This window comes from Augochlora pura, chromosome 6 (genome assembly GCF_028453695.1).
Source record: "Augochlora pura isolate Apur16 chromosome 6, APUR_v2.2.1, whole genome shotgun sequence".
NCBI lineage: Eukaryota > Metazoa > Arthropoda > Insecta > Hymenoptera > Halictidae > Augochlora > Augochlora pura.
This window is the reverse complement of record NC_135777.1, coordinates 20,663,922-20,681,673: the sequence shown is the minus strand read 5'-3', so window position 1 is coordinate 20,681,673 and position 17,752 is coordinate 20,663,922. Positions and strand designations below refer to the sequence as shown.

The 17,752-nt window shown below is 42.5% G+C and overlaps 1 protein-coding gene across 1 annotated transcript in view; it reads left to right on the top strand.

The window, feature by feature from the left end:
• Positions 1–9,969, top strand: part of LOC144471074 (uncharacterized) — a 51,940-nt gene extending 41,971 nt beyond the window's left edge. The window contains exon 6 of the mRNA XM_078182780.1: positions 9,656–9,969. Coding sequence (XP_078038906.1) covers positions 9,656–9,738 — 83 coding nt within the window. The 3' untranslated portion in view covers positions 9,739–9,969. The remainder of the gene's footprint in view (positions 1–9,655) is intronic.
• Positions 9,970–17,752: the final 7,783 nt, after the last annotated feature.

Here is a 17,752-nt window from a genome sequence, read left to right as displayed (position 1 = left end):
CGCGATGATTTCACAATCCTCGGAATTTGTTCGTAGGAACGGCAGTTTCAAAAGTTTCCGTCTCCCTATACTGTCGAAATTTATTCACTCCGATGTCGGCGGGGGAACTTCGCAGTTCCGTGTTCAGTAGGTCACGCGTTGTTCAAACATATCGTCGAAAATAGTAAGAGGATACTGTTGATGTTTGTACAGAAGGCGCTGTATTATTTACAGATCAATTATCGAAATCAGATGTTCTATTTGCAACTCCCCCGCATCAATATTGCAGTTCCCGACTGTTTAAAGACATTTCGAACGTGTCTCGAGGAAAGTCTTCCTAGACTTCGACAGCCGAAAGGCTGATCCATGGGTCATTCAAAATGAAGAGGCTAACTGCGAGAGGATCAATTGAAAGACAAACGTCCTCTGTTACGTTAAACATAGCCCAATTTCATATACACCGCAAAAATTATTCATGAATATTTTTCAAATGAGATAATTCCTGTTTTGGAATGGCTGGCTCCGCGAACTGAAATATCATTGAGAATTATTGAGGATTATTATCAGGAGCTGTCTACGCAGAAAGAAATTTAAATGACTTAATAACTAGTATTAAAGAGGAATGGAAAAATTTTTCACAATCTTCAATTAAAGTACTGTATAAATCCTCACTAAAAAGAATGATAGAAGTAATTGAGAACCACGGAGGTTCCACACATTATTAAACACAGGTACAGTTATATCATTTTCATTTCAGTTTGTCTGTATTCATTTGGGTATTTTTATTTCTGCGACAAGAATTCGTTGAAGAAAAGTCAATGAAAGTTATGTTTATATATTAGTAGAGAAGGTAGTCTATCTGTATCATTGGCACATTTCCTGTACCATAATTATAACGCGAGAAATTAAAGATTAGTGTGCTATCTCTTTCTTTGGTAGTGCATGCAACGATTTCGGTGTAGCGACAGAACGCAGCATACTGTGGAACACCATTTGTATAAACCTGTCGGGAGACAAGGCGGGTTCACATAATCTGACGGTTCACATAATATAGGTCCATCTGTCTCCTCACCACCGACTAAGATTATTCGTCCATTTAACGGGATCCCACGATCTCGTACAAGAGAATTTAGTTCGTGATAGAATTCGGTTAACCAGCCGCTGCAAAAATTTCGTTCTTATAAATGGAGTTTCGGTGTACTACAAAAATTGAGTTCTGGCCAGCTTTTCGAGAAATGGTAGCCGCCGTGCGACTCTCGTCTAAAAATACAGGAGTCGGCCACCAATACTGATGACGACGTGAAATAACACCGTCCGCTAAATTCCTTTTTATTTCGCTCGGGCGAATAGCAGACGCGGCGCGTCCTTCGCTGCTAATTTTTATCGCGCGAATCTGGCGCCTTGACCTCAGCATTGCTTTGATGGATTTTTAGGTTAGAATTATCCCCTTTGACCTGTCCGATAGAATTGTTTCGATTTTGATTGCCATCGTTTCGATGAGTTTTGTTAATTCAATGGTCTCGAACGATTTCTTCGTTAGAATCGCCTTGACGATTTCTTCATTAGAATCGCCTTGACGATTTCTTCATTAGAATCGCCTTGACGATTTCTTCATTAGAATCGCCTCGACCGAATTTCTCATTAAAATCGCCTCAATAAAAATTTTCATTAAAATCGGCTCAATAGAAATTTTCATTAAAATCACCTCGATCGAATTTTTCATTAAAATCACCACAATCAAATTTTTCATTAAAATTGCCCAGATCAATTTTTCTGTCAGCATCGTCTCGATCGATTGCTATAATAAAATAGCCTCAATCTGCGTCTACGTTAGAATTGTCTTCACTGATTTATTCATCGGTACCCTCTCCATCGATTTCCCAATTAGAATCCTCTCAATCAACTGATTCATTAAAATTGTCTGGATCAATTTCGTCGTTAGCGCCTCGCCATTCGACTTCTTCGTTAGAATTGGCTAGATCAACGTCTTCATTAGAACAGTCTCAAATTATTCATTAGAATTATTTAATCAACGTCCTCGTCAAAATTGTCTATAGCAATTTGTTCATTAGATTCGCCTTGATCGATTTCTCCATTGGATTTGTTTGAATAATTCTTCCATTTGATTTATCACAATCAATTTCTTCGTTAAAGTGATCTGGAACAATTTCCTTCTTAAAATGATCTCGACGATTTCTTCGTTATAGTGATCCCGATCGCTAAAATAATCCTCTCCAGAAATTATTTAATTATCACCGTCCGCGTCAATTCCTGCATCGGACTCGTCCCGGATCAGTTTCGCAGGCAAGCGACTCGAAAATACCGCAGATTCGATTGGCTTCTTCGAGGCTGCGGGCGCCCCCCCTCCCCCCTCTCTCTCACGCTCCGCCCGGCCGATGTTAATTATATTATTGTTCCCCCGAAGAGCGTTGAACAAGAAGAACAACAGAGCCGCTTCCCCCGCTAGGCACAATATTTACCGTGCGCCCCTATCGTTGTTCCAGCCTCCGAACTCCTACAAAATTTACTTAATTCAAGTTAACCAGAGATAAACGGGCATTGTAAAACCGGGTGGAGGAGGCGCGGCGGGGCGATCGGCGGGGGTTATAATTAGGCCTCATTTACAGGAGAGCGGGTCGGGTCGTGTCACGGACACGGTTCACTCGTCCGCGGTTCGTTCAAACGTTATTCGAGGCCCCGGTGCGTGACTGGAGCAGGTCGCGTTAATTCATTTGAAGAGCATTGAATAATATTTGATCGGTCTGTGACTGTATTGTGGGAACGAGAGCGAGAGAGAGAGAGAGGAGAGAGAGAGAGAGAGAGAGAGAAATATATGGAGATAGGTAGATAGATAGATATATAGAAAGAGGGAGAGGGAAAGAGAAAGAGAGAGAAAGAGAGACAGCGAGAGAGGGAGGGAGAGAGAGGCTGCCAGCGTAAATCAAGTCGTGGTGGGGGCAGGCGGGGGAGATCCGGGGGCCGGGGTGAGTTAATTATCGGGTCCTGCGTGACAAAGTCACGGTAATCCTATTGAAAGCCCGAAAATTATTTCTCGCTGTTGTTATTTATCGCTCTTGTCGTCGGAACGTTCGATAATAAAAAAAAAATGGAGAGCACCGATGTGGACGGTGGGGCAACGAAGAGGAATAATTTTTGTTCACCTGCGCGCACCGGTCGCAGAAGGCGGTTGGGTGGGGAGTGAGAGAAAGAGACAAGAGATCCGTCATCCATCAGCGCTCGGAAGGCGCAATCGAAATTCTATGACCTACATCCGGCGGCGGCGGCGGCAGCGACGGCGACTATTAAAGCGTAAGCGTTCTCTCTCTCTCAATTTGAATTTTTTTCGGTTATTATGTTCGGATAACGCGGTTTTATTACTCCCAATTTCTGCGCCACCCTCGGCGCCGTCGCGTCACGGCAACTGGAGCTGCGGCGCCGGTTACTGCGCGATAGCCAATTACGGCGCCTTTAGCTTATTATCGCGAATAATTGACTACTTATTTATCGAAAAATATATATTCAGTATTTTCATTTAGGTTCGATTCGCTATTTTTTAAAATCGATCGATCGATAATTCTTGCTTTTAGTTGCAACTTCGGTAGTTCGTTTACTGTGTACCTGTTTCGACGCGTTAATTCCTTCACGTGCCATATTCTTCACAGTCAACGCGATTAGGAATTTTTCAATTGGCACAATTTCGTAGAAAGGACGGAACGTTAATGTTTATTCCGTGTCTGAATCTACTTTAATGCTTTCACATCAATGCTACTAGTAATTTCCATCAAACGTTAATTAATTTGACGGACTCGTCAAAGTACGACAAGGGGTTAATAACTACGTCGTTTACCACAAAAAGGCCCACATAACCTCAAATCATTTCTGTCATATTTTCAAAGCACTTACACCTCTGACGTCAACGTTTAAAGAACTTATTACAATGTTATAACTTCTTTTCACAGATCATAAATATTAAATATTCTTATTTTTCATGTGTAGCACGAAGCTGCATATTAAATTAATATTAAATAAATATTAAATATTAAATTTTTATTCTGCACAGTTATTGAGGCTCGGTATTTACGGAGGGGGCATAGCAAATCAAGGCTTTGAATTCTAATATTCAAAGGCGATCGAACACTGGACATTTTGGTTCTTGAAAAGTATCAATTAAATTGCCCAAGTAGTGGATAGTTGTTAAAACTCCCGAAGACTGTCCACAGGGCACAGTAATTGGCTCCTCCGCCCAGCAGGGTTATATTAGCGGTGTAAAATGGCGTGAATTAATTCCGAAACTTCCGTCGGACCATCGACCCCCTACGCCGCAAGGAGCTCCTCGAGAGCGTGCGTCGGGGGGGGGGAGGGGGAAGGGGCGGGCGAGCTCTCGCGTTTTCCGACTGCTGGCACATTGTCCTCCGGAGAACCCGACACAAAGCGTCGCCTGGCAGTTTTATCTGCCCGTCCAGGCTCGAATTATTCACGGGGAAATTCCGAAGAATCCGAAACGAGCCGGTGCCGCCGCCGCCGTCGCCGTCGCCGCGCCGCTCAATTTGCCCCGGGAACGTGCGCGAAATTCAAGAAAAAAACTTTCCCGCCCGCGGTATCTAATTAATGGTGTTAGTCGACCGCGCGGATCTTTGTGCTGAATCGAAATTCGCCGCGCTCTCGCTCGCGGGAAGAAACAGCGGCCACACGGAATTGTATATCGACGTTCTTAAATTCTTTTTAACAAGCTGTATGCCCGGCGAATTTTCAAGCGTTCGCGTGGAGCCAATTGTGGACTTTGCGTTCTTGTGGGAAATACGATTTTCTTGGAGGTATTGTAGGAGACTGTGAGAGCAGATAGATTGTTTTTTAAATGGTTAAAGTTATTGTCGAAGGTGTGGTGGTTGACAGTTGAACTTGGACAATTTTTAATTTTATTATTGATAGATTGAGAATTTTATGTTCGCCACAGAACATTTTTTCGTCGACGACTGAAAGTTTCATCTTCTACAGATTTCTATGTAACAATTAATTAAAATAGGAGTTTATACGTAGATTTGCAGTTTATTTATTTGTAATCAGAAGACTGCGGATTTTATGATCTGTAGCAAAAATAAGAGGTCAACTAAATAAAAACGATTAACTAGGTGTTATTCTTCGAATTGCTATAGTATCCCAAAAAATAGATAAGCAAAAGACACGAACTGAATTTAAAAAAATTTTTAAATTTGTTGAAACTATTAAATGATAAAACACATTTCCAAGTATCTGTCAACCTCCATTTTAATGTTTAAACACTAATACGTGCATATACGAATTTTCTAGCGATTTAAAATAAATACCTAACATTGCGAATTATTAAGTTATATACAAAGTTTTCGTAACAAGCCTGTGACAGTATTAAAGCAACGCGTTAATCCTTGTTCCGTATAATAAACGAACAAAATTTCTATTTAGCACGGAGATCCACAGCGCGGTGACGCGCGCGTAACCCACGAAGCCGAGAATTATGTCCTCGTTTTTGGGCAAATTTGGCGAGCGGGGCAGCCATTGAGCCGTCACCTTTGGAGAAACCTAATTAATGCAGCTCGAAGACGCGCACAGGAATAGTAAAACCCATAGATTCCGCAGACGCATGGCCGGCGTCCGCGCACCGAGAGTGGCATTCATCGGGGATGCAATTCCCGATAGATGTTAGGCTCTCATTGATCGAATTAGATCCTGCTCGATAAGTATTGATGGATTGCGCCGGCCCAGCTCGGCCAGACAGATCATACCAGATGCTAGATAAGTGCTGACAGATTAGGATGAAATCTGTTGCGCACCGATAGAAGGCCCGACGGACAATGATAGATTCTACCGTACCGTCGCGTCCTCCCCTTATTTCCATATTGCAGAGATCGCGATCAGACCCGTCCAATTCTCGCGTAGACTCGTCCAATTCTCGCGCGGATTCGTCCGAGCCCCGAAAAAACGACTCTGTTCCGAGATTTTCCCTTAGAAAAATATGCTCGAAGCATTCTCGTATTCGAAAGACAACTTCCGTGAAAAAGCTTTGTAAATTCGTTCGAGAGTCTCCCGGAGTATTCTGATTCATCGGGATAAGTTCTGAAGTAGACACTGATAGATTCGACGAAATAAAAAAAGGAAAAAGAAAAAATGGACCGAGAGACAGAGAGACTGCGATAGATTTTTATCGACGCGTTTCAGACAGTGTTTTTCAAGCGTAAATAGAACGTGATGTATTAAGAATGATTCTTCCCGCGACCCGGGACAGAGATACAGAGATCGTGATAGATTACGATCGGCCCAGCTATCGCGCGTTGAATATTAGATAAAAAACGCTTTCTGGGGAACAAGCGCGGGATAGTTTATAGGCGGCGATCAATAACGAGGCGCGCGCCGATACAAATTTCAACGGATTCCGGCGAATAAAGACGAACGAGATTCCGTTAAAGTTTCACGGTTCTTCGCGCGCGCGCGCGCGAGCGCGGGGGGGATATCGCGAGGCACATAAACAGGATGTGTCTCTTAACGGAGGGTTCTCGTCCTCTTCGTGTCACACCGACTGCGCGACTGTCAGGGCCTTTTTACTGCGTCCGACCAGCGCGGGCCACTCCGTAGGCGAGGGTCCAGGAAAGTAGTAAACCGGCTGAAAGCTGCGCCCTTCGGGGAGACCATGAGCTCTATAAAACGGGATGATCAAATATTTCGACGAATGAACCGGAGTGACAGCCGGAGAAAGTGCTCGGGATATCTCGGGCTTCGTGCGGTTCCGGGACGTGAGCGCTTCCTCGTTGCAGATGTTTGTGAATTATTCCGTCTAAGGACGAGCGCCGACTTCCGGTCGCGTGCAGAACCGTCCTACAGGATTCGCATCCTACTCCGCGCCCCTCCTCTCTCTCTCTCTCTCTCTCCCTCTCTCTCTCTCTCTCTCTCTCTGGCCCCTACAATGAACCATTTTCAAGACCGTACCGTAACGTGAAAAATATAAACCATACCCGGCCGCTGTCGCGTTCGACTCCAAGTGCACACTTTGCTCCGGCGAACGTCACGCCCCGCCGTGAATATTCAAGGCGTCGCAGCATGATTTTTGTACTGAATTATGAATGACGCCGGCTGATCTATCCAGCCACTGACGGAATTCTCGTCGCCCCGGCCACGCCTCCGGGATCATTCTTTCAACACGGTTTTCTCGTTCTCCGCATACTGTTATCGGCATTGTCTTCCTCCGTGGACGACGTCTCTTTTTCTCTGTTCTATTCGATGTTTCTTACTCGACGTTTTTGGTGTTGTTATTAACTTTTATCGTTGACAATATTTTTAACAATTAAGTAAAATTGGTAGCGTTGATTTAACACTAAATTTTCCGAAAGTAATCGACGCGTGTTGCTTTATAAGGCCAAAAGGTCGTATTTGTTAGTACAATTTACGTGAAATTTATTTAATCACCTATAAAGATATTTTTATAATTACAGCAACTTTCGAATGAAAATGTTAACGTCATACAATTTTTGCAAAAGGAATTCTGCGTTATTCGTTCCCGAATTTGCTACCCGCGTTAATGTCACCAAATTTATTCTAATAATAAAAGTATCGTAGACAAATGTTAACACATTTTCTTTAACATTAACATCCTTGTTTATATTCCACACAGTGACAGTCCAGGTATTTAGAAAGCAACATTGAATGTTTTATAACAATTTTCAGGCGACGCGCTGGACTGCGGAACGGTAGCAGTCGCCATACTTAGTCATTTGTTTATTAACATGATTACGCGTGTGTATATATAGTAAGTCGTGGACATAGTTTTATGCATAATTCTGCCTTGAGGCCTGCGTTACAATGGAAATTCTACAGCGAGGACAAAATGACCCTACACCATTCGTCTGCCGCTACGTCCGTCCCAGACCGTGTCCACCTTCCGAGGGTAATGGGCTCGTGAAACCAATATAATTACGTTTAATTACTTCGCAACACGCGTCTCTAACTAGATATAAATTATAATATGCGCATTCGTTTCCTTCGAGCGTTATTAGATGCACGAGAAAATACGGTGTTACGCTCGCCCGTAGAGATACGATGATAACGTTGATAATATTCGAAAAACCTGGCAACCGAATTGTGAATGCCCTTTAATAAGGGAAAACAAACATCGTACCAACGAAATTTACCCCCGAAAATTTCTCCGTTGAAGCTCGCTTCGAACGAGCTGCTCTGAAACAATTGTTTAGCAACGACATTGACGATTTTATTATTTAAAATTCAAATATAGTTGGAATTAAGCTGCGATCTACAAAACACACGGTTCTTTGTTAAATGAACGATAAATGGCACATTGTCAAGGATCGCGCGAAATTTTTTATTATATTAACATTTTCTAGATTTAACATATTTTATAGTAACAAATTATTCTGCGTTCTATACTTTACTCTCTAGGTTCCTGTGAATTTCTACTTTGCACGGCTAGCATTTTCTTCTACTACGTCAAATTATATTTTTATTGAAATTACTTGAAATCGGTGAATAACAAATTATAAACAAACTCTTGTTATCAATAAGTAGTGATAATAAATAGAAATTTCTACGCCTACGAATATAAAGAGACATTGACGTTTGGTAAAAATGTTATAAAAAACACTTTCGCGACGTCAAAGGAGAAAAAATCGTAATCATTTATTCGTTACGTCCTTTGATTGTCATAAACCGTAACTTTTTACTCCATCAATCTTTTTCCAGGTACGCATGAAATCGCCGACCATCGAGAAATATTCTAACCAGCGCCATTTGACGGATGTTCATTTCGCCGATGATATTAAGTAATCGCCACGGTGACATCACCGACGCTCTGCCATCGACACTCGTTTCGCCCACATTGATTTTACGTTCACCTGCCAATCGTACTGATTGGCTATCATTGCCAGGTAAACGTGAAGTCAATGTGCGCGAAACGAGCACTGATGAAAACATTCTCGGCGATTTCGTCGCGTCGGTTGCTTCACATTGTCGATCACGTGGTGTACGTTAGAACATCATTGGTGAAATAATTGTCGACCATTTAACCCTTTCGGTACAAGCGCTCTGTCCACTGTGTTACACTCTCCCGAAAATTCGCAAATGGTCAATCATCCTCTTCTTAAATTTATTAGACATATTGAAATAATAAATTACAACAATAATATAATAAATCGATTTAAATAAATATCTCTATTTATATAATCTATTGAATTTATTATAATTAAATAAGAAATCAAAAATTATCGTGCTTGATAGGACAATATTTTTTTAACAAAACGCGTTGCTTGTAACTATAATATTAAAAAATTCTTAATATAAAATTCTGTTAATTATTAAATTATATCAGTCATCACATGGACGTCGGATATATCCGGCCTTCGTACCGAAAGGGTTAACGCAAACCCTTTTTCCTAATTCTGTTAACCCAAGATCGATAATCTAGAAACGAAAAGAAATCAACGATAAGTAACGTAATAAAATTTGAATAAACAAATCCGCCCTGTTCGGCGGCGCTCTCGGTCGTTCTAGGGTTCGCCGACAAGGCAGTCGGCGGCTCGCGGCAATCGTGCCAAGCGAGGGCTCTAGAGCGCATCGTCGAACGCGTGCAAAACCTTTGTGCCACGTTCGTCCACGGAGACCCGGTGTTATAATGGTGTGACGCCGTTGCCTGTTTCAGTTCTCGGCTCGTCGGCGACGGAACCGTGCGGGCCGTTGGTGCGGCTGGTCCTCGGCATGTTTCTTCTGATCGTCATTCGTTAACCACGCTGCATTCAAGTACCGCGCGCTTTGGAGCTGTTTATATAAATCGACGTGTGCTTGTAAAGGGAGTCGCGCGCGGGCCGCTTTGTGCGCGACGTCTCCGCGGCCAAACCGGGCGGGGGTGTGATCCACGACGATCGTCCGCCGGCGGTCGACGGTCGACGGGGCGGCGACGGGCGCGTCGCGGCCAGTCGGAGTCAGAGTGAAGTCAGCGAAGTCGGTTGAGAGAGTCCTCCGGACCGGTGGAAGGAGGGAGGGAGGGAGGAAGAGGGGGGTAGCCGCCTCTCTGGATGCCGGGAAGCGGAAACAATAAGCCGGCGCGACGGAATGTCCGCGGGGGGTGGAATGGAAACCGGCCGGGGAAATGGTATCCGTTGAAGAGAACAAAGGTGGTGGGCCGAGGAGCGAGGAAGAAGAGGAAGAGGCGCGGATCGGTCGCGGATGAGTCGCGGCCCGGTCCATTCTCGGCCTTAAATCGCCCGATCAACGAACAACCGGCAAAGGTAGTTTCGAGAAAGGAACGGCTCGATGGATCGAGGGTGGGTGGGGGGCTTTACGGAGAAGAGAAACATCCCGAAGAGTATTTTATTAAACTACAAAACACAGAATACCGACAGGCGCACAGAGAGAGAGAAAGAGAGAGAGATAGACACATGTATCACACTGACAGAACGAGAACACGTACTTGCTTCCTTCTCGGCGAGATCATTGGTTTTTCGCAATGTTTAGGTACCCGCGTAGTACGTTCACGCCGCATCGTGTCGCAGGATAAAAAAGATTACCGGTTGAAGAAGAAATAAGGGGTGTGAGAGGGAGCGAGAGCGAGAGAACGAGCGAGTGCGAGTGCGAGAGAGAGAGAGAGAGCGAGCAAGAGGACACAAAAGCGTAAGAAAAGATGAAAAGAAATAGTTTTTTTTCGTACTTTTATAACACTCGGAAAAAACGACTAACGCGTAGCGTGGAATACGTGTATCTATGTATAAATATATACATATATATATATACTATACTATACCTGTATGTGTATAATCTGTCGCTCTTTATCTATCTTTCCATCTATCGTTGTGTCCGATTAATTCGCAGCAGCCCGGAATTAAATGTCGACGAAGCGTGACGGCAGGGGTAGTGCACGCGCGTTCGCAGCGGGTTGAGAGAGAGAAACGCTGCGGGAGAGAAGAAGAGGGGACGTACCTGAAACGCGGCTGGCTCTCCGTTTGTCGCGCTCCGGTTCATCGCGCTTGTACATTCTTCGGCGATCGCCGGCGACGGAAATCGGCGGCGAAAATCGGCGACGAATATCGTCGATAAAAATCGGCGACGAGAATCGACGACGAAAATCGGCGACGAATATCGGCGATAAAAATCGGCGACGAAAATCGGCGACGAAAATCGGCGACGAAAATCGGCGACGAATATCGTCGACGAATATCGTCGAGAAAAATCGGCGATAAAAATCGGCGACGAATATTGTCGAGAAAAATCGTCGAGAAAAATCGGCGACGAAAATCGGCGACGAGAATCGACGAGAGTTCCCGAGCAGCATTCCCGAGCACGCGGAACACCGCCGGAAGCGTGGAGGATCGATCGCGGTGAGACCGGAAACCGTGGAGGAGCACATGGACGCGCGATCGGGACACGTTCGACGCGACCGTCGTTCGTCGACGGGATTTCGTTCCGCGGCGCGATCCCATCGCGGCTTATTAACCGCACGGTTTATTAAATTAATACGTTCGCTCCGTTCTCGGGTTAAACGCGCTCCCTCCCCCCGAACCGATACATTTGTCAGCCCCGCGTTCAACACGGCCGGCCCGCGGCCGCTTGTCGGAACCCCAACGAATAATAAAAGCTCGATTTACCGTCGCGCGTTCTGGCCGACGATGTATCACGCTGGCCGCGACGCAACTTCCGCCTGATGCGCGCCGTTTCCGCTCGCAGGACCGCCGCCAGGTTTCGTCTCCTTGTTTTCGGGGATCCGGCTATCTTTATGGCACGGCACCGGGTTATGGTTTCTCGGAGTTGTGCGACGCTAATCTTCGACTAGGTTTTCGAAATTTTTATTGCGGTGTTTTCGAGTAAAGTAAATGTTGCTATGGTTTTTGGAGCGTGAAAAATATGAAGTAATGGTTACTATAGTATTATATAGTCAATGATTTTGATATTGTTGGAATTTTTGGGGTTATGTTTGGTACTTAGACCGCGTCTTTCTAAGAATAAAAATTGTCTTGATAATTGTGAGAATTATGAATTACGTGAAAATATCTTTGAAAAAATCTTTAAAAAATCTGTAACAAATTGAAAGTAATATAACGTCTTAAATCGGCTTTTTAGTTTAATATTCGAACTATTCATTAATTGTCACAAATACATAAAATCTGCAATCTAGTCGTACCAAATTTCAAAGCGTTTTTATTTTTCTACGTAAAATTATCGTCCCACTGTAAGGAGAAGCGTAAAAACTTTTTGTAGGGACCTCCCGCATGTTTTCTTCTATTTTACATATTCACGGATGCCATGAATGCATAAAGATTAGTCCCAGCATTAGCATAGCTGTCTCAGAATCAGAATTTTTTTTACCAAAAAACAGATGACCACCATTACGAATAGAAAATTTGTATTCCTCGTAAAAAGCCATTCGTTTAATTCTAAATCCTATAATATTTAAAAGCATTGTTTACCATTTTATTTGAAAAATCTGGTAACGAAAAATCGTAATTGTTGGAACGTATTATAAATAACCTTTATTCGTTGTTCGTGATAAATTACTTCACGCGAGGTTTTGCAACAATGGAAAAAAGTTAATTAAAAGTCGACAATAATATAATTTTTCAATGTTAATTTTAATTTTTAATTCTTGTCTTTTATCCGTCATTTTCGATGAAATTAAGCCGAAAATTATTTGGATGAGTTTTGTGGGTAACTTGCCATTTTGAAAAAGATCCCCGAAAATAAGGGTAGATTTTCGAAACACGGAGGACAGTCGAATTCCTCGAACGACGTTCCACCTCATCCGTGATTTTTCGGTGGACGACGGAGAGCGCGCCGAGAACGGAACGTGATCGCGCGAATGGAACGACGGGATCGTGCGTTATGTATTATATATGTATATGTATATTCTGTATTCGACAGGCAATGTGTGCTAGCATTAGTTACGAATTATCGTTAAGGATCGCAACGACTGAACATAATACTCTACATGATTTTCTAATTGTATTTTTGAAACTGTCATCGTTTCTACGTAGCGGGACGCGACGGACGTTCGTAGCGTCGCGTTTCAATTCGCGATTAGCCAAAAAGAAAAAAACGAAGAGAGAAAAAAAGAGAAGAAAGAAAGAAAGAAAGAAACGGGGATGAACGATGAAAAAAAAAAGAAAATAAAAACGTGAACGAGACGAGGCGCGCGCGCGAGAGAGAGAGAGAGAAAGTGTGGTGTAACTGAGTATTTTGCGAGCGGATGGGTTATGGTGCGTCTTCGGTTTGTAAGAAACAAACGAAACAAAAAACAAAAAACAGATATATATATATATATATATATATATTGAAAAAGGAAAAAAAAACAAACAAAAAAGAGTACAGAAAACAGTAATATGTGTAAAAGTGTCAGAGGTATCTCGCATGTCCGCAGCCATAGTTTCTCGATTCTTTGTGTGAGACGGAACGCTAGTCAAGGTTTTTGCCAATTTTTTGGGTATCGATGCTCATTATGTTCCTCAGCTTGTCACGATACGAAAGGATATTTATGATAATAATAACGATATGACCACAACCACCATGCCTGTGCTTTTCTACGGCGCCCTCGCCCCACTCCCTCCTTCCTACCCCCACTCTTCGCCAACGCTGCCGTTCGCGAGAGTCCCCCGTCGCGCACCGAATTTCCAAGTTCTCTTGTTCGGCGATTTTTTTTCCGGTCCCGGTGCGGGGCACGCGGTATTTAAAAACGAGAAATCGCGGCGCGCGCGCACGCGAAAAGAGTATTTCATCGCTTTGATTTTATTACTTTTGTCGAGTGATACGTGACGGTGTACGGAAAACCCGTATAAAAGACTTGGACATTTATTCGCGCTTTTCCGCGGGAAAAATCGGAATTGGTTTCCCTTCAAACAATTCACAACCCCTAAATGGCGTACCATTTAAATAAATTTTCCGATACACTTTTTTCTCACTCTACTCTCTCTCGTTTTTTCTTTTTTTTCGTTTTTTTTTTGGGGCCGAACCGCGGATCGAATATTTCCGCGAATTCCGGCGCGCACACGCACGCACCCTCTCCCCCCCCCCCCCCTCCCTGGCCACCGATATTTTCGGATCGGCCAGGGGGGATTAATCAAAAGCTGTTTATCCGATTTACCGAAAAATTTCAAGGGCTCCGTTTCTGTTTTACCGGGAATAAAAGGGACGCGCGCGCGCGAGTCGTTCGAAGCCCGTCGATGTACGTTTCCTAAAAAGGCCCGCCGTATTCAATCGAATTATATTCCCCCTTCTCCATACAGCCGACAAATCGAATCAGACGGAATCGAATTGAAAACTGAATTTTTCATACGTCAAAGGAGAGAGAGAAAGCATCGCGGGACAAAAATACACGGAGGAAAAATCACCGGCTGTCCCGCGACCGGCCCGTAATCACGTCAACGTTAAAGTTTCGTTGGAAACCTGGCAACGGGATGGCTCATAATCACCGACGTCCCGAGATCGCGAGACGAGCAATCAGCCGGGCACCGGAAGAAAGGACGCAATCAGTTGACGAAAAATCCTCGAGAGAAAAGGTACAAATATTTTCAGAACAAGTGGCTCTAATTTCGTTTTACAGATCGACGACGGACACCGACGTACACCGCGAGTTGCTCAGCACACGGCGCGGATCAAATTGTATTCGTTGGTAGACGGCGGATCTCCGGGCGAAATAAAAGCGTTGATTGCAAATAATGGGAGCTAAACAGATATTTCTTTCATTTTTTAACACTTAGATTAAATCTTAATTTATTAAGACAATTATCGTAAGCTTGATATAGCCTTAATTTATTATGAATATTAACATAACATTGACATAGCATTAATTTATTAAGAAAATTAACATAACCCTGACATAGCCTTAATTTATTAAGAGAATTAAAGTTTTTCGTTTAATTAAACTATTCAGCTGTAAGACATCAATTACTACTATTTTAATATTATTAATTCGATATTAAATTTTGCCTTAATTTCATAATTTGGGTAAAAGTTAATTTCCAAATCTATAGTTGATGACAAATAGAATAGTCGATGGAAATTAGATATCTGCGTTCGCCAAATGTTACTCTATAATTTTTGTCACAGATGAAGAAAGTTCTGAGTCAACTCATTAGGGAAAGTTTGACCATTTTTTTGCACCATTTACAGGATCGTCGTAAAGTGGAAATTTCAATTTTCGGGTCCATGGTGATTTGTTTAGTGAAAATCATTTTTGAATTCTTTATAGGAGAAGCGATTTGTAGGAAATTGAGTTTTGAGATATTTATAATCATTATTTAAATAAAATCATTTCAGACGAAGCATAGTTTGGTATTTTGACACTTGTATCTTGATTTAGGTTTTAATACAGTTTTGTACAGAAATAAATACGTATGAAACTATATTCAGACAAATTATTATTTAATTGTACTCTTGATCAGATAAATTATTACCCAATTATACTCTAGATCAGATAAATTATTACTCAATTATACTCTAGGTCAGATAAATTATTACTCAATTATACTCTAGATCAAACGAATTATTACTCAATTATGCCCTAGATCAAATAAATTATTACTCAATTATACTCTAGATCAGGCAAATTATTACTCAAGTATCTCATTGTTTTAACTCATTTGCATGTTGGAAATGTTCCTCTTATCTTTCGTTAACGCGAACGTGTTTATCCTGTTAACTAGGTGTGACGAGATATTTCATTATACCGAGAAAGTAACTTGAACAGGCATGGCATTTTTCGTCATGGAAATTTTTTAAAATAATATGCAGAGGAGATTATATGTTGATACAATCGGATAAGGGGTTGATGCTACATAAAAATATAAGCCGAGAACATACAATAAATCTGGTCCATTTAAAGCCCTGTTTTCGAGCAGAAATAAGTTGGAAAAATAATGCTATTTAATAGAAATCAAGTGGCGCGTCTGACCATTGTAATACCAATTCTACTTCTTGTCATATTATGAGAGTCACGCGAACTCAACGCATCAACTCAGTTTTCTGAAAAATAAAGCCTTAATTGAAAAAATATTATTCTTTTCTTTTGACTTATTATACCCTCTAGACGTATATTTAATAACTAACGGATTTCTAAATATTTAACTAAAATATTTTCTCAGAATAAATAACGAACTAGTGAAAATGACTAATCTACTTAACTGGTCGAAACCACCAATTTCATATTTTTAAAAATGTTAGACTTGCGTAAATGCTCCGTCTATATAATAAAAATGCGAAAAGGTGTAAACAAATCCATTCTTGCAAAGCAACACGATCCGTCTACAACGTTTCCGTGCAAGATTGATTCAGCGTGAAAAACAAATTAGCCGCGCAAGATTAGCATCGCCGTAACACGTCCACAGAAAATGAAGTTGCTATCGTCTCATTCGCGTGCTTATTGAACAGGGATCGGCTGGCACGTCTGACCATGACCTGTCGGTTCCACTTCTTGTAAAGCGGAAGGCACGCAACTTAGCCTTATCTAAATTTTTAATTAACCTTGTAAGTGGACCACACTTCCATAAAGTCTTACCACACACACAGAGCATACATCATATCAGTCGCATTTACATTTTGGATCTCGTTCAACATCTAAACTCGCAACCGAGACAGCTAAATTGTAAAGTTCCGATCTTACACGTCTCGCCGCGATTACACCTTGATAGGCGGGCCCGGGAACTTGCTACCGAGTTATCGATTCCAAGAACATTGAATTTTTCATGTTTTACGAGCCCGAGGATCGGCGTTTCGGCGCTCGCGGGGCCGCGTCGGGGCTCTTTCGCGAGCGTAGCAGCGAGGCGAGCGAGGCGGTCCGACGTTTCGGCAATAAATATTATTTTATCAAGCGCTCGCCGATTGAATCGTGTTATCGAAGTTATTACTCTATTCGTATCCGCATCGCTGGTAATAACACTGATGAAATAATTCAATTACTCGTTCTGCATGCGATAGGATCGTGCTCGCCGCTCGCCGCTCGGCTCCGCTCGGCGAGGAGCAGAGCTGAACTAGCGGTGCGCGCATTTGGGCGATTGTACGAAGTTGCGTTGAAATCAAAGAACTTTTCAGGGGAGTAAGATAAAGCGATGAATTTTTCGTTATGTTGAAGCTGAAACCTTGCTGAATATGCGAAAAATATAGAGAATGTAGTACGAACATTTTTAACCATGAAAATTTATATAAAAGCGTGAAATATTCCAACGAAGTTGTGATTTATCGAATATCGTGAAGTGTTGAATTTTTTGTGATTGGTTGTACATAATTTTTCGGAGATTTTGACATCTTGATCTCAAACTTGTTAGCTTCTTTTTTACTTGAAATCAAACTTTTACTTTTCTCACAATCCTGGCTGGATTTATTGGATAAACCTTTCTTTAAATAGATTTTTTTCACCTTTAATATAAAAAGAGATCATCGCTGAAACGCGCGTCGAATGCAATTGTTAAAAAACGAGCAGACGTCATTCAAACCAGTAATCACATCAACAGCGTTGAAATATGCCAATATTAATGGAAAAATGATATTCCAACGTGGTCTCGGTCTATCGCAATCGACGCGGGCAATTTTGATCCTCGCAATAAAGATCCGCAGTCGAACGATCCCGTCACTCGATTGCCAGCAAAAGTTCTTTGATTTTTACGCAGCCCCGTCGCGCGCGCCCGCGCCCCACGCCCCACGCCCACGACTCGCGCCGCGAACACTCGCGGCCTCTCCTCCTCAACTTCACCCCTATTAATCCTTGAAGATACGCCATTCACATCGGACTAATCCGTTTATTCTTTCAAATCCGAAATCC